This window comes from Magnolia sinica, chromosome 8 (assembly GCF_029962835.1).
Source record: "Magnolia sinica isolate HGM2019 chromosome 8, MsV1, whole genome shotgun sequence".
In the NCBI taxonomy this organism is placed as follows: Eukaryota; Viridiplantae; Streptophyta; class Magnoliopsida; order Magnoliales; family Magnoliaceae; genus Magnolia; species Magnolia sinica.
In genome coordinates, this window is record NC_080580.1 from 23,867,407 (window position 1) to 23,891,169 (window position 23,763).

General features: G+C 38.1%; 1 protein-coding gene and 5 long non-coding RNA genes across 8 annotated transcripts; 4 read left to right on the top strand and 2 right to left on the bottom strand.

Moving 5' to 3' along the window:
• Positions 1-1,745: 1,745 nt before the first annotated feature.
• On the top strand, positions 1,746-23,164 carry LOC131253098 (uncharacterized). 2 transcript variants are annotated; one of them, XR_009174911.1, is made up of 5 exons: positions 1,746-3,123; positions 21,637-21,735; positions 21,820-22,157; positions 22,192-22,267; positions 22,344-23,164. It is a non-coding gene; the product is annotated as an uncharacterized LOC131253098 (long non-coding RNA). The 2 variants fall into 2 exon arrangements; XR_009174910.1 differs by having other exon boundaries at positions 21,820-22,267.
• On the bottom strand, positions 5,773-7,858 carry LOC131253103 (uncharacterized). Its single transcript, XR_009174918.1, has 3 exons — positions 7,811-7,858; positions 6,392-6,787; positions 5,773-5,889 (listed from the first exon to the last, which is right to left on the bottom strand). It is a non-coding gene; the product is annotated as an uncharacterized LOC131253103 (long non-coding RNA).
• LOC131253099 (uncharacterized) lies at positions 6,374-9,350 on the top strand. 2 transcript variants are annotated; one of them, XR_009174913.1, is made up of 2 exons: positions 6,374-6,497; positions 7,571-9,350. It is a non-coding gene; the product is annotated as an uncharacterized LOC131253099 (long non-coding RNA). The 2 variants fall into 2 exon arrangements; XR_009174912.1 differs by lacking the exon at positions 6,374-6,497 and adding an exon at positions 6,727-7,445.
• LOC131253100 (uncharacterized) lies at positions 9,598-10,974 on the top strand. Its single transcript, XR_009174914.1, has 2 exons — positions 9,598-10,395; positions 10,587-10,974. It is a non-coding gene; the product is annotated as an uncharacterized LOC131253100 (long non-coding RNA).
• LOC131253101 (uncharacterized) lies at positions 11,080-11,436 on the bottom strand. Its single transcript, XR_009174915.1, has 2 exons — positions 11,335-11,436; positions 11,080-11,249 (listed from the first exon to the last, which is right to left on the bottom strand). It is a non-coding gene; the product is annotated as an uncharacterized LOC131253101 (long non-coding RNA).
• On the top strand, positions 11,269-21,251 carry LOC131253097 (uncharacterized). Its single transcript, XM_058253929.1, has 3 exons — positions 11,269-11,561; positions 12,494-13,244; positions 19,583-21,251. Exons 2-3 carry the CDS (start codon positions 13,026-13,028, stop codon positions 19,862-19,864), a joined length of 501 nt encoding a protein of 166 aa, XP_058109912.1. The 5' UTR covers positions 11,269-11,561; positions 12,494-13,025; the 3' UTR covers positions 19,865-21,251.
• Positions 23,165-23,763: the final 599 nt, after the last annotated feature.

Sequence of the window (23,763 nt, forward strand, 5' to 3'; positions counted from 1 at the left end):
AAACACATAGATCATGGTGGGGCCCATAGAGCACCGACCACCAGCCATTTGCTAGTTGCAGGGAGTAACCAATCCGCTTCCCTCCCCAGAGCAGCCCTTCTTTGAATGTACGTGGATTTTCTAAGTTCCTGTACAAAGATTTTGAGTGGGGTCCACCGCTATATTTGTGGGAAATTTACTCTGTTCATCCATTTTGAGAGCTCATTTTAGGACATGCCACAAAAAATGAAGTGGATCTAAAACTCAAGTGGGCCACATAAGATGAAACCATTGAAACTTTTTTGGGCTCCACCTTGATGTTTATATGCCATCCAAACCGTCTATAAGGTCATTACCACTATGATTAAGTGAAAATATAAAAAAATTAGCTTGACAGAAAGCTTTTATTGCCACAAGAATGTTTCAACTATTATCACTAAATCTCCATTATTACCACGTGTGTCCCATTTTATTTTTGGATCTACCTCATTTTAGGTCAAATGTACTAAAATGAGCTCTCAATACGGATGAACGGGATAGATTTCTCACAAACATGATGGTGACCCCACCTAGAATCCCTGCGAGGAACTCTTGCAAAAGCTTTAATGTGAAATCCGCGTCGAGATTCATTCTTCGTTCCACGGGAACGGATTGGCTACTCCCCCTGTCACTAGCCCGGTGGTTGATGGTTGGTTCTATGTGGGCCTCACCATGATGTATGTGTTTCATCCATGACGTTCATACATTTTTATGGATCATTTTATAAATTGATCCCAAAAATGAGAGTGATGTAAGTCTCAAGTGGACCACACCAAGGGAAAACAATAGTGATTGGATATCCACCGTCAAAATCTTCCTAAGGTTCATTGTACTATTTATTTAACATCTAATCTTAACATCTAATCTGTTGATTAGGTCATACAAACCTAAATGAAGGGAAAAAACAAAGATCATCTTGATCCAAAACTTTTATGGCCCCCTAAAAGTTTTAATGGTCAACGTTCATTCAACACTGTTTCTGTAATGTGGTCCACTTGAGATTGGGATATACCTCATTTTTGACCTCATACCTAAAATGATCTAAAAATATAGATGGACAGCATGGATAAAACAAATACATTATTGTGAGGCCCACGAAGCACCGACCATCAGCCATTGGCAGGTGGCGGGGGAGTAGCCAATCTGTTTCCCTACACATACGCCATCTGTCTACTGCATTGGAATCGGAAACGAATTGGCTACTCCCCCCACACCGGCCAATGGCTGATGGTCGGTACTCCATAGGCCCCGCCATGATATATGTGTTTCATACATGCTGTCCATCTGTTTTAACCGGTCATTTTACTTAATGAGACAAAAAATGAGGTATAGCCTAATATGAAATGGACCATATTATAGGAAACCGTGTTGAATGAGTGTCAACCATTAAAAATTATTTTGGGGCCATAAAAGTTATGGATCAAGCTGATTTTTGTTTTTACCTTCATATGGGCCTGTATGACCTAATCAACCTATTATATGTCAAATAAATAGTACAGTGGGCCTGATGAGGATTTTAGTGATGGATATCCAATCACTACTATTTTCATGCGGTGTGGTCCACCTGAGATTTGTACACCTCTCATTTTTAAAATAAGCCATAAAATGATCTGTAAAAATGTATGAATGGAAAGGATGAAATACATACATCATGGTGGGGCCCACATAGCACCGACCACAGCCACGGGGCTGGTGTCGGGGGAGTAGCCAATCCGTTCCAGTTGGAATCACGCGTACGGATGACGTGGCGCCTCCAACATCCTTATACCACAACTGACCGCCTTAAGAAAAGCGCGTCTAATACCGCCGCCATCTTTTTTCAACTGCCTATCACCACCGTCATCTGTTCACCGCTTGTCTATAAATAAAGCCGAAGAATCTCCTCCCTAGACGTTCTCCAAAGCAGGTATCAGCTCCTTACTAGGTTTTTGATCGCCCGATTTCGAGATTTCGAGGTCCTTTCCTGAGTTTCTCAGGAATTGTAGGTTATTTTTTTTTCGCGATCTCTCTGTTGATGATTCTTTCGGCTTCTGCGGTAGTGATCCGTGCATGAGAATTGAATTTTCAGTCTCCTGTTTTGCTGAGATTGCCATCCAATCTTGTGGTCAGTTATATATATTTGGGATTTTTTTGGTTCTTGAGGGTTTGGAATTGAGACGATCGATCCTTTAGATTACAGAATTGAGACGATTCTATGATGTTTTGGAGTTGAGTTTATCGACGTTGTTTTTATCTTCTACGCCGTCTTGCTCTCTCTATCTACATGTTTTTTTGGTACTCGAGGGTTTGGAATTGAGATGATGGATCCTTTTAGATTGCGGAATTGAGACGATTCTTTGAGATTTTGGAGTCGAGATGATCGATGTTGCTTTTATTTTCTATGCTTGTCTTGCTCTCTCTATCTATATGTTTTTATTTCCTTATATCTTGGGTATCCGTTCTTCCTGAAGGTCTTTCTTTCTCATTCGTGGCTTCATTTATGTTCTGTAGTTTTTCTTTCAATGATGTTGCGGCAGATCTGATGTGGCTTCCATTGGAGGAGGAAATATTAGTCCTTCGTTAACAAGATCTGCTCGGAGTTGTTGATTGCAACCGATATTCAACCACGGCCTTGTTTTGTCTAAGAAAGGGGGTCTTCTTGAGGAGTTTTGCTTCATCTGGATTTTTCTTTTCGTACCTCACTTTTTTGGTGAATCTATGTTGAGTGCCTCTGTTGGTTTATTCATTCTTCAGGGAGAGCAAGCTTCATTGGGGCCCGCGTTAGGACACAGCGACCTTCCCTATTATTGTAAAAGGGGTTCTTTCTAATCTTATAAATGTGCTTTGGCATTGCTTATTTTGTGTTGCTCGTTTCTGTATGCATTCAGTATGTTGGAATTTCTAAATGGCTCTGATTTGGATCTCAGGGCCGTGGAATTATCTTTATCCATCGACTAATACAGCAATTTGCAACATGGTTTATCGTCAAAGGGGGTTTCATTGCTGAAAATTTTGTCTTTGGTTCTGTTGGTGTGTTTTTATGTCAAATTTGTGAAACTATGTGCCATGTTTGGCTTTTCAGGTTGCCGTTGGCAATGGATTATCGACAAGTATAAGATGCCAATTGTAAGTTGTGAACTTCCAAACAACATAAGGAAGCCCTTTCCTCTTTAGGGAAGAACATGGAATGATCGAGGATCCAACATGTGGGATATGATGATATCTATATATTGATGAATTATGAGCTGTCAGCTTTGAAACTCAATAATGCTAGATATGCTTTTTGGAATAACTTTGTTCTTTAATGGTTTAAGAGGAAAAAAGGCTGATGTGATTGCTTTCATGCCTTCAGAGAAATAGATGATCACAAACCATATTTTTTGGTTGTGTTATGGTTCCAGAGAAATAGATGGCCGATATGCTTGTCAACTTTTTCCTTAGTGTCTTCAGTGAAATGGATGGACATGATCTTGTCAATGATAATTTCGCTGGGTTCTTGGTTTAGATTCTCAACTTCCAATATCTGGTCATATACTGCCATTCTTATGATCGGTATGTGATGCAGACTTGCTGAAGAGTTTGGAATTGACGCGGGCTTCTGAAAATTTTAAGAGTTAATTGTTCTTTTCTTCACCCCCCACCCCCCCATCCTATATATATATATATATATATATATATATTGCTCTAGGTAGCTTAAGTTGTTTTTCTTTAGGCAGGCAAGATTTGTGGAGGTGGTTATGGTATGCATCAATCTGTCTTAAGTGGTCCTAATGTAAAACTATCATGGGAAGATAACTAGTTTGCAGAAAATTCATAGCCTACCTACCGATTTGTAGCCCCAAAGAATAAAGTGATGTATCGGCTCACCAATAGAAAGTTTCCCTATGCATATAAGTTGTGTACAAATATCCTTTTTTATATTCAAACCATTCCCTTGATTTATGCAAAACTAGGCTACCCAAAATTTATGGATAACTCCCATTGCCTTTGATGGATAAAACTCTATATCCTTACCATTGTGTATATTCTTCCATATGAGGAATATCCTGCATATACCCTTACCATTGTGTATATTCTGCCATAATAAGGAATATCCTGCATATATGCCTTAAGCATGATTGTTTTATTTGTACACAGAGAGAGACATGCTCTAGGGAGTAACATGAAGATAATGTAGAATCAATATATATAGGACTTGGTGGTTTGATTCATCTTGGTTTTTTTTTTTTTTGGTTTTTTGTTTTTTTTTTACCCAATAAAATTACCATTACCTTTCATACACATATATAATTTGTGTATATATACATATGCGTATACATGTGTGTAATATTCCTTTCTTTGGGTTGTAGCTTTTGCACCATCTTGGCCTTTTCTTGTGTGTGTGTGTGTGTGTGTGTGTGTGTGTGTACATACATACATGCGTGTGTGTGTGTGTGTGTGTGTGTGTGTACATACATACATGTGTGTTCTCTCTGTGTGTGTGTATATATGTATGTGTGTGCGTTACATACCAATGTTTTAAATATCAATGATATCGGCTGATATATCCCACAATATAACTTGTATCCCACTTGTGCGATTCGAAACACACAAGTGTTGCCGATATATATACTACGTGTTCGATTCTGTGAGCATTTTCAATTTTTGATCCCCTTTTTCTGTTGAAATTATGTTAAATCACTGTCAAGTGGTTGCAAATCCATTAGTTCTTCATGTTTTGCATGACAAATCATGGAGTTTGAGTTTTGATAACAATTTCCATTGGTTCTTCATGTTCTCCATTTCTTTTCCCCGAAATTTTCCTTTAACCAACATCTATGAGGGCTGATCTACTGATTAGTTAAGTCCTTGTCAACTTTTAATAAAAATTAATAAAATAATATATATATATATATATATATATATATATATATATATATTTTAAATTTCCCTTCAACCAGTTGTCAATTGAGACTAATTTCAAATTATGTAGGAGTGGTTGATGTTTGATGAAATGATCATCACATACACTCTAAATGTTATGCATTCAATTTGAATATAATTGCACTAGTTCAGTTTGACAACGCATAACTTAGGACCCTATACAATAGAAACCTATTATGTGCACTTCTTTTTTGAAATGTTACGATTTAAAAGTGTGTATTAAGGTCTTTTTAAACAATTCCTTCAGTTCCATTGTAAAATTCAACCATTTCCCCAATGTTTCCCCATGTTCCCCAAAAAGTGCAATAAATTACCCAATACAAATGATATTTTGTGTGATAACTGATACATATCTATATCCTAAGGATGTGATACATAACGTGATACCGATATTTCGAACACTAATACATACATATATGTGTGTATGTATATGTGTGTGTGATATACACATGTACACCATTGTGATCTCACACACACACACACACAGAGTCGCGATCATGTTTGTTGTGTTTCTGTCATGGTTTCAAAAATAGATGGTCATGATATTTTTTAAAATGGTCCCAGAGAAATAGATGCCAAGATCCTGGTCAATTGTTCAATCCATTAATGGGGAGAAGATTGACAACATGTTTTCTGCTTGCTAAAATGGGGTTTCATCGCAAACTTCAATTCTTTAATTCTGATTGTGGTTTATGTTGTCAGTTGTTTGTGAAATCTGTGTGTTTGTCTTTTCAGATTGTTGTGCAATTATTTGCCGACTTTAAACATGATATTTATTCATGAATTGTTTCATGCTTTTTAGGGAACTATATGGTCATGATCTATCTTTTTTGGTTCTTTCATGGTTCTAGATAGATATACCTGCAAGATGCTTGTCATTTTAGTTCTTGATTGCCTTAGAGAATGAGACGGTGATGATCTGTCAACGCTAATATGGATGGTTCTTTGTCTAAATTCACAACTTCGACTCTTTCCTTTACTGCAATTATTGCGATCATTATGTCTATACGCAGACTTGTCTAGGAATATGGAATTGGGAAAATTTACACTTGGAAAGTAGGCAACAATGTCTCATTATTGTAGAAGGGGGTTTTGCAATGAATTTCTTTATGCTTGCTTTATGTTTCTCATCTGGTGTATGCATTTAATATGTTGTCATAGTGGTTCATATTTGGATCTCAGGGATGCGAGTGTGTTCCATCGAGTAACGAGTACAAGATTGGCAACATGGCTTGGTGCTTACTAAAAGGGGGTCTCGTTGCAGTGTTTTGATTCTTTGATTCTGTTGGTGGTTATTTCAAATGTTTGTGAAATCTATTTATTTATTTTTGCTTCTTTCATTGTTCCGGATAGATAGACCTGCAAGATCCTTGTCATTTTGGTTCTTGATAGCTTCGGAGAATGAGATGGCGATGATCTATCAAATGCTAATATCGAGGGTTCTTTGTCTAGATTCACAACTTTAACTTACTATTTCCTTTATTGCCATTATTGTGATCATTATGTATTTAGGTCCTCTCTGTCTATGATGCAGACTTGTCTAGGAATATGGAATTGGGAAGATTTGCACTTGGAAAGTAGGCAACAATGTCTCATTATTTTAAAAGGGGGTTTTGCAATGAATTTCTTTATGCTTGTGTTATGTTGCTCATCTGGGGGGGTCTTTTCACAGTTTTTTGATTCCTTGATTCTGTTGGTGGTTATTTCAGATGTTTGTGAAATCTATTTATCTTTTTTGCTTCCTTCATGTTTCCAGATGGATAGACCTGTAAGGTCCTTGTCACTTTGGTTCTTCATTGCTTCGGAGAATGAGATGGCGATGATCTATCGAATGCTAACATCGAGGGTTCTTTGTCTAGATTCACAACTTCAACTCTCTGTTCCTTTACTGCAATTATTGTGATCATTATCTATTTAGGTCACCTCTGTCTATGATGCAAATGTGTTTAGGAATATGGAATTGGGAAGATTTGCACTTGGAAAGTAGGCGGCAATTTGTTTCATTATTGGAGAAGGGGGTTTTCCAAAGAACTTTCTTTATGCATTTGTTATGTTGCTCATCTGGTGTATGCATCCAATATATTGTCATAGTGGTTCCTATTTGGATCTCAGGATTGCAAGTGTTCCATTGAGTAATGAGTACAAGATTGGCAGCATGGCTTGGTGCTTGTTAAAAGGGGGTCTCATTGCAGTGTTTTGATTCTTTGATTCTGATGGTGGTTATTTCAGATGTTTGTGAAATCTATTTATCTTTTTTTTTTTTTTTTAAATTTATTTTTAGCTTCGCTCATTCTTCCAGATAGATAGACCTGCAAGATCCTTGTCATTTTGGTTCTTGATAGCTTCGTAGAATGAGATGGCAATGATCTATCAAACGCTAATTTTGAGGGTTCTTTGTCTAGATTCAAACTTCAACTTACTGTTCCTTTACTACCATTACTGCGATCCTTATGTATTTAGGTCCTCTCTGTCTATGATGCAGACTTTTCTAGGAATATGGAATCAGGAAGATTTGTACCTGGAAAGTAGGCAACAATTTCTCATTATTTTAGAAGAGGGTTTTGCAATGAATTTCTTTATGCTTGTGTTATGTTGCTCATCTGTGTATGCATTTAATATGTTGTCATAATGGTTCTTATTTGGATCTCAGGGATGCGAGTGTGTTCCATCGAGTAATGAGTACAAGATTGGCAGCATGGCTTGGTGCTTGCTATAAGGGGGTCTCATTGTAGTTTTTTGATTCTATCTTTTTTGCTTCTTTCATGGTTCCAGATGGATAGAGCTGCAAGGTCCTTGTCATTTTGGTTCTTGATCGCTTCGGAGAATGAGATGGCGATGTTCTATTGAATGCTAATATCGAGGGTTCTTTGTCCAGATTCACAACTTCAACTCTCTGTTCATTTGTTCCTTTACTGCAATTATTGCGATCATTATCTATCTAGATCACCTCTGTCTGTGATGCAGACTTGTCTAGGAATATGGAATTGCGAAGATTTGCACTTGGAAAGTAGGCGGCAATTTGTCTCATTATTGGAGAAGGGGGTTTTCCAAAGAATGCTCTTTCTTTATGCATGTGTTATGTAGCTCATCTGGTGTATGCATCCAATATATTGTGATAGTGGTTCTTATTTGGATCTCAGGGATGCAAGTGTTCCATTGAGTAATGAGTACAAGATTGGCAGCATGGCTTGGCCCTTGCTATAAGGGCGTCTCATTGCAGTGTTTTGATTCTTTGATTTTGTTGGTGGTTATTTGAGAAGTTTGTGAAATCTATTTATCTCTGTTGCTTCTTTCATGGTTCCAGATAGTTGGACTTGCAAGATCCTTGTCATTTTGGTTCTTGATCGCTTCGGAGAATGAGATGGTGATGATCTATCAGACCCTAATATCGAGGGTTCTTTGTCTAGATTCACAACTTCAACTCTCTGTTCCTTTACTGCAATTATTGCGATCATTATGTATTTAGGTCCTCTCCATCTATGATGCAAACGTGTCTAGGAATATGGAATTGGGAAGATTCACACTGGGAAAGTTGGCGGCAATTTGTCTCATTATTGGAGACAGGGTTTTTGCAATGAACGTTCTTTCTTTATGCTTGTGTTATGTTGCTCATCTAGTGTATGCATTTAATATGTTGTCATAATGGTTCTTATTTGGATCTCAGGGATGCGAGTGTGTTCCATCGACTAATGAGTACAAGATTGGCAGCATTGGCTTGCTGCTTGCTAGAAGGGGGTCTCGTTACAGTGCTTCGATTCTTTGATTCAGTTGGTGGTTGTTTCCGATGTTTGTGAAATCTATTTGTGTTTGGCTTTTCAGGTTGGCGATGGATTATTGCTGACTTCAAAAGCTTCGTCCCAGCAAATAGACGATGCCAAGTCCCAAACAATGTAGTGCTGGTACGTGTTAGGGAAGAGAACATGGAGCGGTTGAGGATCTAGAATGTGGGGGATAATACTCGTTAATTATGTGCCGCACCTTTGAAACTGAACCGCCATTAGCATGAAGGGGTGTGCCTCTGCTGGAGTTGCACGTTGTGAAGAACTCATTTATTGAGTAGTTTTGGTTCTGTCATGGTTTTAAAGTAAATACCCCTCTGGTCAGTTTTGTGCCTTTAGAGAACTAGACAGTCAAATCCATAGCCTCTATCTCTCCAACAAAAAAAAAAAAAAAATCAAAAAAGGAGAAAACAAAAGAGGAGAATTTATTTTAGTTCTTTTTTATTGTTGGAAAGTGTTGGACAGCCAAAATCCTCAGTCAATTTGGTCCTCAATGTCTTTGAAGAATCAAATGATCATCTTTTACTGCAACTACTGTGATCATTATGTAATCTGGATGTGTTTGTTTGGCCTCTTGGCTGTGTTGCAGACTTGTTGAGTTTTTAGGAATTTGGACTTGAGAAGATTCCTGTTTGCACTCGGAAGTTGGAAGTAGGTGGCAATTGGTCTCAATATTGTAGAACAGGGTTTCTTAGAAATTTACTTCGGTTATGCTTGTGTTATGTTGTGCACATTTGATATGCTGAGTTTTCTCAGTGGGGCTGGTCTGATTTGGATCTCGGGGCTCTATATAATTGGACTATCTATTGATGAGCACACGACTGGCAACATGGTTTATTGCTTGCGAAAGGGGTGTGTCATTGCAGAGTTTCTTCTATTCTTCATTTGTATGGTTCGTTTATGTCATCAGATTTCATGAAATCTGCGTGTATGCTTGGCTTTTCAGGTTTAGGCTTGCGATTGATTATTGCAGACCCTAAAGCTTTATCCATCTTACCTGTAAAAAAAAGCAAAAGAAAAAAAGAGAGAGAAAAAAGCTTTATCAATGAAAAGAGAGAGAAGAGACCCAACTCCCACAATATATGGTAGTTGTTGACTGCAGCAGATATTCAACTGCTGCCTTGGAGGTAGAAATGTTAGTCCTTTTTTAACAAGGTCCGCTCAGAGCTGTTGATTGCAACAGATTCAGCCACTGCCTTGTTTTATCTAAGAAAGGGGGTTTCTTTGATGAGTTTTGCTAAATCTGGATTTATCTTTTGGTAGCTCACTTGTTTGGTGAATCTACGTTGAGTACCTCTGTTGGTTTCTTCATTCTTCAGGGAAAGCAAGATTTGTGGGGCCTGCAATAGGAGACTGCAACCTTTCCTATGATAGTAGAAGGGGTTTTTTCTACTCCTATAAATGTTCTTTGGCAGTGCTTATTTTCTGTTGCTCGTTTCTGTATGTATTCAGTATGTAGGAATTTCTAAGTTGCTCTGATTTGGATCTCAGGGCTGTGGAATCGTCTTTATCCATCAGTTAGAACTGGATTCGGCAACATGGTTTATCGCTAAGGGGGGTTTCATTGCAGAATTTCTTCTCTTTGGTTCCGCTGGTGTGTTTTGTCAAATTTTCATGAAACTACGTGCCGTGTTTGGCCTTTCAGGTTGTTGTTTGCAATGGCAATGGATTGTCGACGACTGTAAGATGCGAAACTGTAAGTTGTGAACTTCCAAACAACATGAGGAAGCTGTTTCATTTCTCTTTAGGGAAGAAAGATGGAATGGTTGAGGATCGAGCATGTGGGACATGATTATTTCTATATTTGATAAATTATGTGCTGGCGCCGTTGAAACTCAATAATGCTTGATTTGCTTTTTGCAATCACTTTGTTCTTTCATGATTTAGGAGGGAATTTGGTCGTTGTATGGTTCCATAGAAATAGATGGCCAAGCTGCTTGCCAATTTTTTTCCTTAATTGCTTCAGAGAAAGGGATGGTCATGATCTTATCGAATGATTATCTTGCTGGGTTCTTGGTCTAGATTCTCACCTTCCAATATTCGTCAATGCCATTCTTATGATCAGTATGTATTCTAGATGTTTATTTGCACCCTCTGGCTGTGATGCAGACTTGCTGAATGTTTAGGAGTTTGGAATTGAGGTGGTTTTCTGATTTTTTTTTTCAGAGTTTAGAAATGAGAAGATTAGTTTTCCTACGTGGATGTTTCGGCGGTTTCGCTTGTTTTTACTTTCTACTTGGTTTCTATGTTTGTTAAAATTTTTGGAAATTCTTTACCTTACCTGCTTTCTCTCTTAATGGTCTGACTCTTTTGTGATAGACAAGGCCTTTGTTTTGTGAAGCTTCTGATAGTTGCTTATAGGCAATCGTTCTTTTCTTCCCCCCCCTCATTTGATTTAGTTCTCTGAATATGCTGTGGCAGATCTGATCTGAATTTCATTGATGGATTTATATTAGCCTCTAACATATTCTGTTGCTGGCAAAAGAGGGGTTTATTTGAGATATATAACTACTCTCTCTCTCTCTCTCTCTCTCTCTCTCTCTCTCTTTTCTTTTCTTTCTTTCTTTCTTTCTTCTTCTTCTTCTTCTTCCATTTTTTTTTTTTTTTCCGCATTAGGTAGCTAAGTTGTTTTGACATGTTAAGCCTCTCTGTCAGTTTCCTTTTCTTTAGGCAGGCAAGATTTGCGGAGGTGGTGATGGTAGGCATCAATCTGTCTTAAGGGGGTCCTGATGTAAAAAATATCATGGGAAGTTGACTAGTTTGCAGAAAATTGAAAGGCTACCTACCAATTTGTAGCCCCAAAGAAATTACCAAAGAATAAACTGATGTATCGACCCACCAATAGAAAGTTTCCCTATTCATGTAAGTTGTGTACAAATATCCCTTTTTATATTCAAATTTCAAACCATTCCCTTGATTTATGCAAAACTAGGCTACGCAAAATTTATGGACAACTCCCATTGCCTTTGAACTGCTAGAACTATAGCTTGTGTGGATTAGCAAAAGTGCAAATGCACTTGCCCTAAATAGTAGTGGTGAGGATATCTCCCACAATATTGATAAAACTCTATAAAATAGGAAATAACTCAAATTATTATCAAAATATGCTGTGTACTCTCTAGGGGCTGTGTATTGGGGCTCAATACATAGTCATATTGTTGTGTATATAGCTGAACATATATATATCCTTACCATTGTGTATATTCTGCCATATGAGGAATATCCTGCATATACCCTTACCATTGTGTATATCCTGCCATATAAGGAATATCCTGCATATATACCATCAACATGATTGTTTTATTTGTGCACAGAGATAGATATGCTCTAGGGAGTAACATGAAGAAAACGTAGAATCAGTATATATAGGACTTTGGTGGAATCCATCATTGGATTCCATTGGAGCGTATATATAGGACTTTTTAGGTTCTTTCATGGTTCCAGATAGATATACCTGCAAGATGCTTGTCGTTTTGGTTCTTGATCGCCTCAGAGAATGAGACGGTGATGATCTGTCAACGCTAATATGGATGGTTCTTTGTCTAAATTCACAACTTCGACTCTGTTCTTTTACTGCAATTATTGCGATCATTATGTCTTTAGCTCCTATCTGTCTGTGATGCAGACTTGTCTAGCAATATGGAATTGGGAAGATTTTTTCTTGGAAAGTAGGTAACAATTTCTCATAATTTTAGAAGGGGGTTTTGCAATGAATTTCTTTATGCTTGTGTTATGTTGCTCATCCGGTGTATTCATTTAATATGTTGTCATAGTGGTTCTTATTTGGATCTCAGGGATGCGAGTGTGTTCCATCAAGTAACGAGTACAAGATTGGCGGCATGGCTTGGTGCTTACTATAAGGGGGTCTCGTTGCAGTGTTTTGATTCTGTTGGTGGTTATTTTAGATGTTTGTGAAATCTATTTATCTTTTTTGCTTCTTTCATGGTTCCAGATGAATAGACCTGCAAGGTCCTTGTCATTTTGCTTCTTGATCGCTTCGGAGGATGAGATGGCGATGTTCTATCGAATGCTAATATTGAGGGTTCTTTGTCCAGATTTACAACTTCAACTCTCTGTTCCTTTATTGCGATCATTATCTATTCAGATCACCTCTGTCTGTGATGCAAACTTGTCTAGGAATATGGAATTGGGAAGATTTGCACTTGGAAAGTAGGCGGCAATTTGTCTCATTATTGGAGAAGGGTGTTTTCCAAAGAATGCTCTTTCTTTATGCATGTGTTATGTAGCTCATCTGGTGTATGCATCCAATATATTGTGATAGTGGTTCTTATTTGGATCTCAGGGATGCAAGTGTTCCATTGAGTAATGAGTACAAGATTGGCAGCATGGCTTGGCCCTTGTTATAAGGGCGTCTCGTTGCAGTGTTTTGATTCTTTGATTTTGTTGGTGGTTATTTCAGAAGTTTGTGAAATCTATTTTTCTCTGTTGCTTCTTTCATGGTTCCAGATAGTTAGACCTGCAAGATCCTTGTCATTTTGGTTCTTGATCGCTTCAGAGAATGAGATGGCGATGATCTATCAAACGGTAATATCGAGGGTTCTTTGTCTAGATTCACAACTTCAACTCTCTGTTCCTTTACTGCAATTATTGCGATCATTATGTATTTAGGTCCTCTCCGTCTGTGATGTAGACGTGTCTAGGAATATGGAATTGGGAAGATTCGCATTGGGAAAGTTGGCGGCAATTTGTCTCATTATTGGAGACGGGGTTTTTGCAATGAAAGTTCTTTCTTTATGCTTATGTTATGTTGCACATCTGGTGTATGCATTTAATATGTTGTCATAATGTTTCTTATTTGGATCTCAGGGATGCGAGTGTGTTCCATCGACTAATGAGTACAAGATTGGCAGCATTGGCTTGCTGCTTGCTAGAAGGGGGTCTCATTACAGTGCTTCGATTCTTTGATTCAGTTGGTGGTTATTTCAGATGTTTGTGAAATCTATTTGTGTTTGGCTTTTCAGGTTGGCGATGGATTATTGCCGACTTCAAAAACTTCGTCCCAGCAAATGGACGATGCCAAGGGCTGGTACCCGTTATGGAAGAGAACATGGTGCGGTTGAGGATCTAGAATGTGGGGGATGACACTCGTTAATTATGAGCCGCACCTTTGAAACTGACCCGCCATTAGCATGAAGGGGTGTGCCTTTGCTGGAGTTGCTCTTTGTGAACAACTCATTTATTGAGTAGTTTTGGTTCTGTCATGGTTTTAAAGTAAATACCCCTCTGGTCAGTTTTGTGCCTTTAGAGAACTAGACAGTCAAATCCATAGCCTCTATCTCTCCAACAAAAAAAAAAAAAATAAAATAAAAAAAAAAATCAAAAAAGGAGAAAACAAAAGAGGAGAATTTATTTTAGTTCTTTTTTATTGTTGGAAAGTGTTGGACAGCCAAAATCCTCAGTCAATTTGGTCCTCAATGTCTTTGAAGAATCAAATGATCATCTTTTACTGCAACTACTGTGATCATTATGTAATCTGGATGTGTTTGTTTGGCCTCTTGGCTGTGTTGCAGACTTGTTGAGTTTTTAGGAATTTGGACTTGAGAAGATTCCTGTTTGCACTCGGAAGTTGGAAGTAGGTGGCAATTGGTCTCAATATTGTAGAACAGGGTTTCTTAGAAATTTACTTCGGTTATGCTCGTGTTATGTTGTGCACATTTGATATGCTGAGTTTTCTCAGTGGGGCTGGTCTGATTTGGATCTCGGGGCTCTATATAATTGGACTATCTATTGATGAGCACACGACTGGCAACATGGTTTATTGCTTGCGAAAGGGGGTGTGTCATTGCAGAGTTTCTTCTATTCTTCATTTGTATGGTTCGTTTATATCATCAGATTTCATGAAATCTGCGTGTATGCTTGGCTTTTCAGGTTTAGGCTTGCGATTGATTATTGCAGACCCTAAAGCTTTATCCATCTTACCTGTAAAAAAAAGCAAAAGAAAAAAAGAGAGAGAAAAAAGCTTTATCAATGAAAAGAGAGAGAAGAGACCCAACTCCCACAATATATGGTAGTTGTTGACTGCAGCAGATATTCAACTGCCGCCTTGGAGGTAGAAATGTTAGTCCTTTTTTAACAAGGTCCGCTCAGAGCTGTAGATTGCAACAGATTCAGCCACTGCCTTGTTTTATCTAAGAAAGGGGGTTTCTTTGATGAGTTTTGCTAAATCTGGATTTATCTTTTGGTAGCTCACTTGTTTGGTGAATCTACGTTGAGTACCTCTGTTGGTTTCTTCATTCTTCAGGGAAAGCAAGATTTGTGGGGCCTGCAATAGGAGACTGCAACCTTTCCTATGATAGTAGAAGGGGTTTTTTCTACTCCTATAAATGTTCTTTGGCAGTGCTTATTTTCTGTTGCTCGTTTCTGTATGTATTCAGTATGTAGGAATTTCTAAGTTGCTCTGATTTGGATCTCAGGGCTGTGGAATCGTCTTTATCCATCAGTTAGAACTGGATTCGGCAACATGGTTTATCGCTAAGGGGGGTTTCATTGCAGAATTTCTTCTCTTTGGTTCCGCTGGTGTGTTTTGTCAAATTTTCATGAAACTACGTGCCGTGTTTGGCCTTTCAGGTTGTTGTTGGCAATGGCAATGGATTGTCGACGACTGTAAGATGCGAAACTGTAAGTTGTGAACTTCCAAACAACATGAGGAAGCTGTTTCATTTCTCTTTAGGGAAGAAAGATGGAATGGTTGAGGATCGAGCATATGGGATATGATTATTTCTATATTTGATAAATAATGAGCTGACTCTGTTGAAACTCTATAATGCTTGATTTGCTTTTTGCAATCACTTTGTTCTTTCTTGATTTAGGAGGGAATTTGGTTGTTGTATGGTTCCATAGAAATAGATGGCCTAGCTGCTTGCCAATTTTTTTCCTTGATGGCTTCAGAGAAAGGGATGGTCATGTTCTTATTGAATGATTATCTTGCTGGGTTCTTGGTCTAGATTCTCAACTTCCAATATTCGGTACTGCCATTCTTATGATCAGTATGTATTGTAGATGCTCATTTGCACCCTCTGGCTGTGATGCAGACTTGCTGAATGTTTAGGAGTTTGGAATTGAGGTGGTTTTCTGATTTTTTTCAGAGTTTAGAAATGAGAAGATTAGTGTTCTTGCTTGGATGTTTCGGCGGTTTCGCTTGTTTTTACTTTCTACTTGGTTTCTATTTTTGTTAAAAATTTTGGAATTCATTACCTTACCTGCTTTGCCTTATAATGGTCTGGCTCTTTTGTGATAGACAAGGCCTTTGTTTTGTGAAGCTTCTGATAGTTGCTTATCGGCAATCGTTCTTTTCTTCCCCCCCTGTCGTTTGATTTAGTTCTCTGAATATGCTGTGGCAGATCCGATCTGAATTTCATTGATGGATTTATATTACTTTTGCTTTAGGTAGCTAAGTTGTTTTGACATGTTAAGCCTCTCTGTCAGTTTCCTTTTCTTTAGGCAGGCAAGATTTGCAGAGGTGGTGATGGTAGGCATCAATCTGTCTTAAGGGGGTCCTAATGTAAAAAATATCATGGGAGGTTGACTAGTTTGCAGAAAATTGAAAGGCTACCTACCGATTTGTAGCCCCAAAGAAATTACCAAAGAATAAACTGATGTATCGACTCACCAATAGAAAGTTTCCCTATTCATGTAAGTTGTGTACAAATATCCCTTTTTATATTCAAACCATTCCCTTGATTTATGCAAAACTAGGCTACCCAAAATTTATGGACTTCTCCCATTGCCTTTGAATTGCTAGAACTGGCATGTGTGGATTAGCAAAAGTGCAAATGCACTTGCCCTAAATAGTAGCAGTGAGGATATCTCCCACAATATTGATAAAACTCTATAAAATAGGAAATAACTCAAATTATTCTCAAAATATGCTGTGTACTCTCTTGGGGCTGTGTATTGGGGCTCAATACATAGTCATATTGTTGTGTATATAGCTGAACATGTATATATCCTTACCATTGTGTATATTCTGCCATACGAGGAATATCCTGCATATACCCTTACCATTGTGTATATGCTGCCATATAAGGAATATCCTGCATATATACCATCAACATGATTGTTTTATTTGTACATAGAGATAGACATGCTCTAGGGAGTAACATGAAGAAAACGTAGAATCAGTATATATAGGACTTTGGTGGTTTGATACATCATTAGATTCCATTGGGAGGGTTTACATTGTTAGAGTTGCCCTTTGTGATTAGCTGATAAAGTGACTAGTTTACGTTCTTTCATGTTTCCAATATATTCCTTTCTTTGGGTTGTAGCTTTTGCCCCATCTTGGCTTCTTTTTTTTTCTTGCAATAAAATTACCATTACCTTTCATGCACATATAATGTGTATATATAAGTATACGTATACGCATACGTGTGTGTAATATTCCTCTCTTTGGGTTGCAGCTTTTGCGCACCATCTTGGCTTTTTCTTATGTGTATATCCGTATTTCAAATAGTGCCCGTAGCATACGCTACGTAGCGTCCCAAATAACATAAATCCCTTGTAGCATACGCTACAGGGGTTGTAGTGTACGCTATACCTACGTAGCACGTAGTGTCCGTAGCGTAAGCTCTAATGTATTTTTTTACTATTTTATTTTTCATGTTTTCTTTGTTTCTAATGTTGAGGAATGTGACACTTGTATTGTACTTGATACTTTTAACCTATGAGATTTTTATTTCTTTTCATAATTGTTACTTGTGGTTTCAATTAGACATTATTAATTAAAGTGGTTTGCTTTGAAAGTTGTTGATGTGATAATTATTTGATTTGGCTTTTGATAAATGATAACTAATAACTTTTTTGAACATGCTTATAATTGATAAAATGAATAATCTTTTAGGCATTTTTATGTTTTTTTCCTTTTTTCTTTTCCCTATTTATTATATTTATCCTATTTTTAAATTAAAAAAAATAGAAGTATCGTGTAGCTTACGCTACACACTACGTATTTACGCTACACGCTATAGAGGTTTGAGTGCTACGCATCACGCTACCACTATTTAAAACACTGGTGTATGTACTTGATACTTTTAACCTATGAGATTTTTATTTCTTTTCATAATTGTTACTTGTGGTTTCAATTAGACATTATTAATTAAAGTGGTTTGCTTTGAAAGTTGTTGATGTGATAATTATTTGATTTGGCTTTTGATAAATGATAACTAATAACTTTTTTGAACATGCTTATAATTGATAAAATGAATAATCTTTTAGGCATTTTTATGTTTTTTTCCTTTTTTCTTTTCACTATTTATTATATTTATCCTATTTTTAAATTAAAAAAAATAGAAGTATCGTGTAGCTTACGCTACACACTACGTATTTACGCTACACGCTATAGAGGTTTGAGTGCTACGCATCACGCTACCACTATTTAAAACACTGGTGTATGTATATACATGCGCGCGCATGTGTGTGTGTGTGTGTGTGTGTGTGTGTGTGTGTGTGCGCATATACACATGTACACCATTGTGATCTCTCTCTCTCTCTCACACACACCCTGTTGCGATCATGTTTCTCTCTCTCTCACACACACACACTATTGCAATCATGTTTGTTGTGTTTCTGTCATGGTTTCAAAAATAGATGGTCATGATAATTTTTTTTTTTTAAATGGTCCCAGAGAAATAGATGCCAAGATCCTGGTCAATTGCTTGATCCATTAATGAGGACAAGATTGACAATATGTTTTTCTGCTTGCTAAAAGGGGATTTCATTGTGGAGTTTCAATTCTTTAATTCTTATTGTGTTTTATGTTGTCAGTTGTTTGTGAAATCTGTGTGTGTTTGTCTTTTCAGATTGGTGTGCAATTATTTGCCGACTTTAAAGCTTTATCCCAGTAAACAGAAGATGCCAACTCCCAAATCAGCATAGGGTTGTCATAGAACATGGAATGGTTGAAGATCGAGCATGTGGGACATGATATTTATTCATGAATTGTTTCATGCTTTTTAGGGGACTATATGGTCATGATCTATCTTTTTTGGTTCTTTCATGGTTCCCGAGATATACCTGCAAGATGCTTGTCGTTTTGGTTCTTGATGGCCTCAGAGATTGAGACGGTGATGATCTGTCAACACTAATATGGATGGTTCTTTGTCTAAATTCACAACTTCGACTCTGTTCCTTTACTGCAATTATTGCGTTCATTACGTCTTTAGCTCCTATCTGTCTGTGATCCGGACTAGTCTAGGAATATGGAATCGGGAAGATTTGCACTTGGAAAGTAGGTAACAATTTCTCATTATTGTAGAAGGGGGTTTTACAATGAATTTCTTTATGCTTGTGTTATGTTGCTCATCTGGTGTATTCATTTAATATGTTTTCATAGTGGTTCTTATTTTGGATCTTAGGGATGCGAGTGTGTTCCATCGAATAATGAGTACAAGATTGGCATCTTGGCTTGGTGCTTTCTATAAGGGGGTATCGTTGTGGTGTTTTGATTCTTTGATCGTGTTGGTTGTTATTTTAGATGTTTGTGAAATCTATTTATCTTTGTTGCTTCCTTCATGGTTCCAGATAGATGGACCTGCAAGATCCTTGTCATTTTGGTTCTTGATCGCTTCGGAGAATGAAACGCTAATATCGAGGGTTCTTTGTCTAGATTCACAACTTCAACTCTCTGTTCCTTTACTGCACAATTATTGCGATCATTATGTATTTAGGTCCTCTCCGTCTGTGATGCAGACATGTCTAGGAATATGGAATTGGGAAGATTTGCACAGGGAAAGTCGGCGGCACCTTGTCTCATTATTGGAGAAGGGGTTTTTGAAATGAACGTTCTTTCTTTATGCTTGTGTTATGTTGCTAATCTATTGTATGCATTTAATATGTTGTCATAATGGTTCTTATTTGGATCTCAGGGATGCGAGTGTGTTCCATCGACTAATGAGTACAATATTGGCAGCATTGGCTTGCTGCTTGCTACAAGGGGGTCTCGTTTCAGTGCTTCGATTAATATTGGAAGCATTGGCTTGCTGCTTGCTACAAGGGGGTCTCGTTACAGTTCTTCAATTCAGTTGGTGGTTATTTCAGATGTTTGTGAAATCTATTTGTGTTTGGCTTTTCAGGTTGGCGATGGATTATTGCTGACTTCAAAAGCTTCGTCCCAGCAAATGGACGATGCCAACACCCAAACAGTGTAGGGCTGGTACGTGTTATGGAAGAGAACATGGAGCGGTTGAGGATCTAGAATGTGGGGGATGACACTCGTTAATTATGAGCCGCACCTTTGAAACTGAACCGCCATTAGCATGAAGGGGTGTGCCTTTGCTGGAGTTGCTCTTTGTGAACAGCTCATTTATTGAGTAGTTTTGGTTCTTTCTTGGTTTTAGAGTTAATACCCCCCACTCTGGTCACTTTTGTGCCTTGAGAGTGCCTTTACAGAACTAGACGGTCATATCCACAGCCTCTCTCTCTCCACAAAAAAAAATAATAATTCAAAAGAGGAGAAAACAGAGGAGAAATATTTTAGTTCTTTTTTATTGGGCGGCCAAAATCCTCAATTTGGTCGTCAATGTCTTTAGAATCAAATGATCATCTTCTACTGCAACTACTGTGATCATTTTGTAATCTGGATGTGTTTGTTTGGGTCCATCTTGGCTGTGTTGCAGATTTGTTGAGTTTTTAGGAATTTGGACTTAGACGTTTCCTGTTTGCACTCGGAAGTTGGAAGTAGGCGGCAATTGGTCTCAATATTGTAGAACAGGGTTTCTTAGGAATTTATTTCGTTTATGCTCGTGTTATGTTGTATACATTTGATATGTTGAGTTTTCTCAGTGGGGCTGGTCTGATTTGGATCTCAGGGCGCTCTATAGTTGGACTATCTATTGATGAGCACACTACTGGCAACATGGTTTATTGCTTGCGAAAGGGGGCGTCTCATTGCAGAGTTTCTTCCATTCTTCATTTCTATGGTTTGTTTATATCGTCAGATTTCGTGAAATCTACGTGTATGCTTGGCTTTTCAGGTTTAGGCTTGTGATTGATTATTGCAGACCGTAAAGCTTTATCCATCTTACCTGTAAAGAAAGGAAAATAAAAAGAGAAAAAAAGCTTTATCGATGAAAAGAGAGAGAAGACACAACTCCCAGAACATATGGTAGTTGTTGATTGCATCAGATATTCAACTGCCGCCTTGGAGGAAGAAATATTAGTCCGTTTTAACAAGATCCGCTCGGAGCTGTTGATTGCAACAGATTCAACCACTGCCTTGTTTTATCTAATAAGGGGGTTTCTTTGATGAGTTTTGCTAAATCTGGATTTCTCTTTTGGTAGCTCACATGTTTGGTGAATCTATGTTGAGTACCTCTGTTGGTTTCTTCATTCTTCAGGGAGAGCAAGATTTGTGGGGCCTGCATTAAGAGACTGCAACCTTTCCTATGATTGTAGAAGGGGTTTTTTCTACTCCTATAAATGTTCTTTGGCCGTGCTTATTTTCTGTTGCTCGTTTCTGTATGCATTCAGTATGTAGGAATTTATAAGTTGTTCTGATTTGCATCTCAGGGCTGTGGAATCGTCTTTATCCATCAATTAATATTGGATTTGGCAGCATGGTTTATCGATAATTGGGGTTTTGATTGCGGAATTTCTCCTCTGTGGTTCTGTTTGTCCGTTTCTTTTGTCAATTTTTTGTGAAATTACGTCCCATGTTTGGTCCTTCAGGTTGTCATTACAGTAAGATGCGAACTGTAAGTTGTGAACTTCTAAACAACATAAAGAAGCCGTGGAATAGTTGAGGATCCAGTGTGTGGGACATGATGATATCTATATATTGATGAATTATGAGCTGCCGGCTTAGAAACTCAATTATGCTAGATATGCCTTTTGCAATTAGTTTGTTCTTTCATCGTTCAAGAGGTAAAGATTAGAACAAGATGGTCACAGTTTATATTCTTTGGTTGTTTTATGGTTCCAGAGAAATGGATGGCCAAGATGCTTGTCAAATTTTTCCTTATCAAGGATAAGTCTTCTGGGTACTTGGTCTAGATTCTCCACTTCCAATATCCAGTGAGAGGTATGTGTCTGCCGAATCCTAACCTTGGATAATCTGCAAAAGAGGGGTATGTGTCTTCCCAACATCCGTCTCCTTTGCATGCAGGGCACTGAATCCGTAGACCATGTCTTGCATTTCCCAAATACCAGCCAGATTTGATTCCAGATTTTGAGATCTTTTAAGTGCAATGGTGCGGCCCTTAGTCAGTGCTGCAACTATTATGGGTGTGACTCGAAGTGCATCTTACCAAAGGTCAAGCTGTCCATGTGGAGGTTATGCCTGCTTGCAAGTCTCTGGAATTTTTGAGGAGAACATGATGCTTGGTGTTTCGACAACGCCCACAAGTCGGAAGCTATGCCTACTTGGTAGTCTGTGGAATGTTCGAGAACATAACACTTAGTGTTTTGACAATGCCCCCAGAGAAATAGATGGCCAAGATGCTTGTCAAAATTTTCCTTAACGTCTTCAGAGAAACAGATGGTCATGGTCTTTAACAATGATAAGTCTTCTGGGTTCTTGGTCTAGATTCTCCACTTCCAATATCCAGTGAGAGGTATGTCTTCCAAATCCTAAATAACCTGCAAAAGAGGGGTATGTGTCTTCCCAACATCCATTTCCTTTGCATGCAGGGCACCGAATCCGTAGTCCATCTCTTGCATTGCCCATTTACTAGCCAGATTTGGTTCCAGATTTTGAGATCTTTTAAGTGCAATGGTGCTGCCCTTAGTGCTGCAACTATTATGGGCGTGGCAGGGAGTGCATCTTACCAAAGGTCAAGCTGTCAATGTGGAGTTTATGCCTGCTTGCTAGTCTGTGGAATATTTGGGGAGAACATGAAGCTTGGTGTTTCAACAGTGCAATGGTGCTGCCCTTAGTGCTGCAACTATTATGGGCGTGGCCGGGAGTGCATCTTACCAAAGTTCAAGCTGTCCATGTGGAGGTTATGCCTGCTTGCTAGTCTGTGGAATATTTGGGGAGAACATGATGCTTGGTGTTTTGACAACGCCCACAATTTGGAGGCTATGCCTGCTTGGTAGTCTGTGGAATGTTCGTGAACATAATGCTTGGTGTTTTGACAATGCCCACAACTTGGAGGTTATTCCTGCTTGCTAGTCTGTGGAATATTTGGGAAGAACAATGCCCACAATTTGAAGGTTATGCCTGCTTGCTAGTCTGTGGAATATTTGGGGAGAATGTAATGCATGGTGTTTCGACAATGCCCACAATTCATGGGATGAGATGCCTTTTGAGTGGGCCGTGGTTCTTCTGAACATTGACTTGAATGTTTCTCACTCTATTCTGTTAAATTAATATCCTGTATTTTGTTTTTTGGCTGGCTTATGCTGGTCTGATTTTTAATAAAATTTCATTCATAGCTCTTCCAAAAAAGAAGAAGTCTCACACTGCTATTCTTATGATTAGTATGTATTCTAGATGTTTTTTTACGTCCTCTGGCTTGTGATGGAGACTTGCTGAATGTTTAGGAGTTTGGAATCGAGTTGTTCTTCTGAATTTTTTAAAGAGTTTGGAAATTAGAAGATTCTTGTTTCCACTTGGATGTTTCGATTGTTTTTTACTTGGTCTCTATTTTTGTTCAGTTTTTTGGACCTTCTTTACCTTACCTGCGTTGTGTTGTATTGGTCTGGCTCATTTGTGATAGACAAGGCCTTTGATTTCTGAAGATCCTGATAATTTTCTTTTACAGGTAATCGTACTTTTTTCCCTCTCTCGTTTGATTTGGTTTTCTGTATGCTGTGGCAGATTATTGATATGAATTTCAATTTTGGAATTAGCCTTTTGAACATGTTCTGATTGTGGCAAAAGAGGGGTTTCTTTAAGATCTGTAAAATTTATTTTTATCTTTATTTTTATTTTTTGAATTTTTTCTTTTGGTAGCTAAGTTGTATTGGCATGTTGAGTGTCCCTGTTAGTTTCCTTTTCTTTAGCCATGCAAGATTTGTGAAGCTGGTGATGGTAGGCATCATTGTCTTAAGGGGGTTCCCTGGAAATTTGCTTCCGTCGTGCGTTTTGGCTTCTGCTTTACTGTAT

Coding starts and splice junctions, on each gene's coding strand:
- LOC131253097 (XM_058253929.1), top strand. CDS start 13,026: ATGAGTACAAGATTGGCAGCATGGCTTGGCCCTTGTTATAAGGGCGTC. Junction 13,245..19,582: donor TGGCGATGATCTATCAAACG/GTAATATCGAGG, acceptor TTTGGATCTCAG/GGATGCGAGTGTGTTCCATC.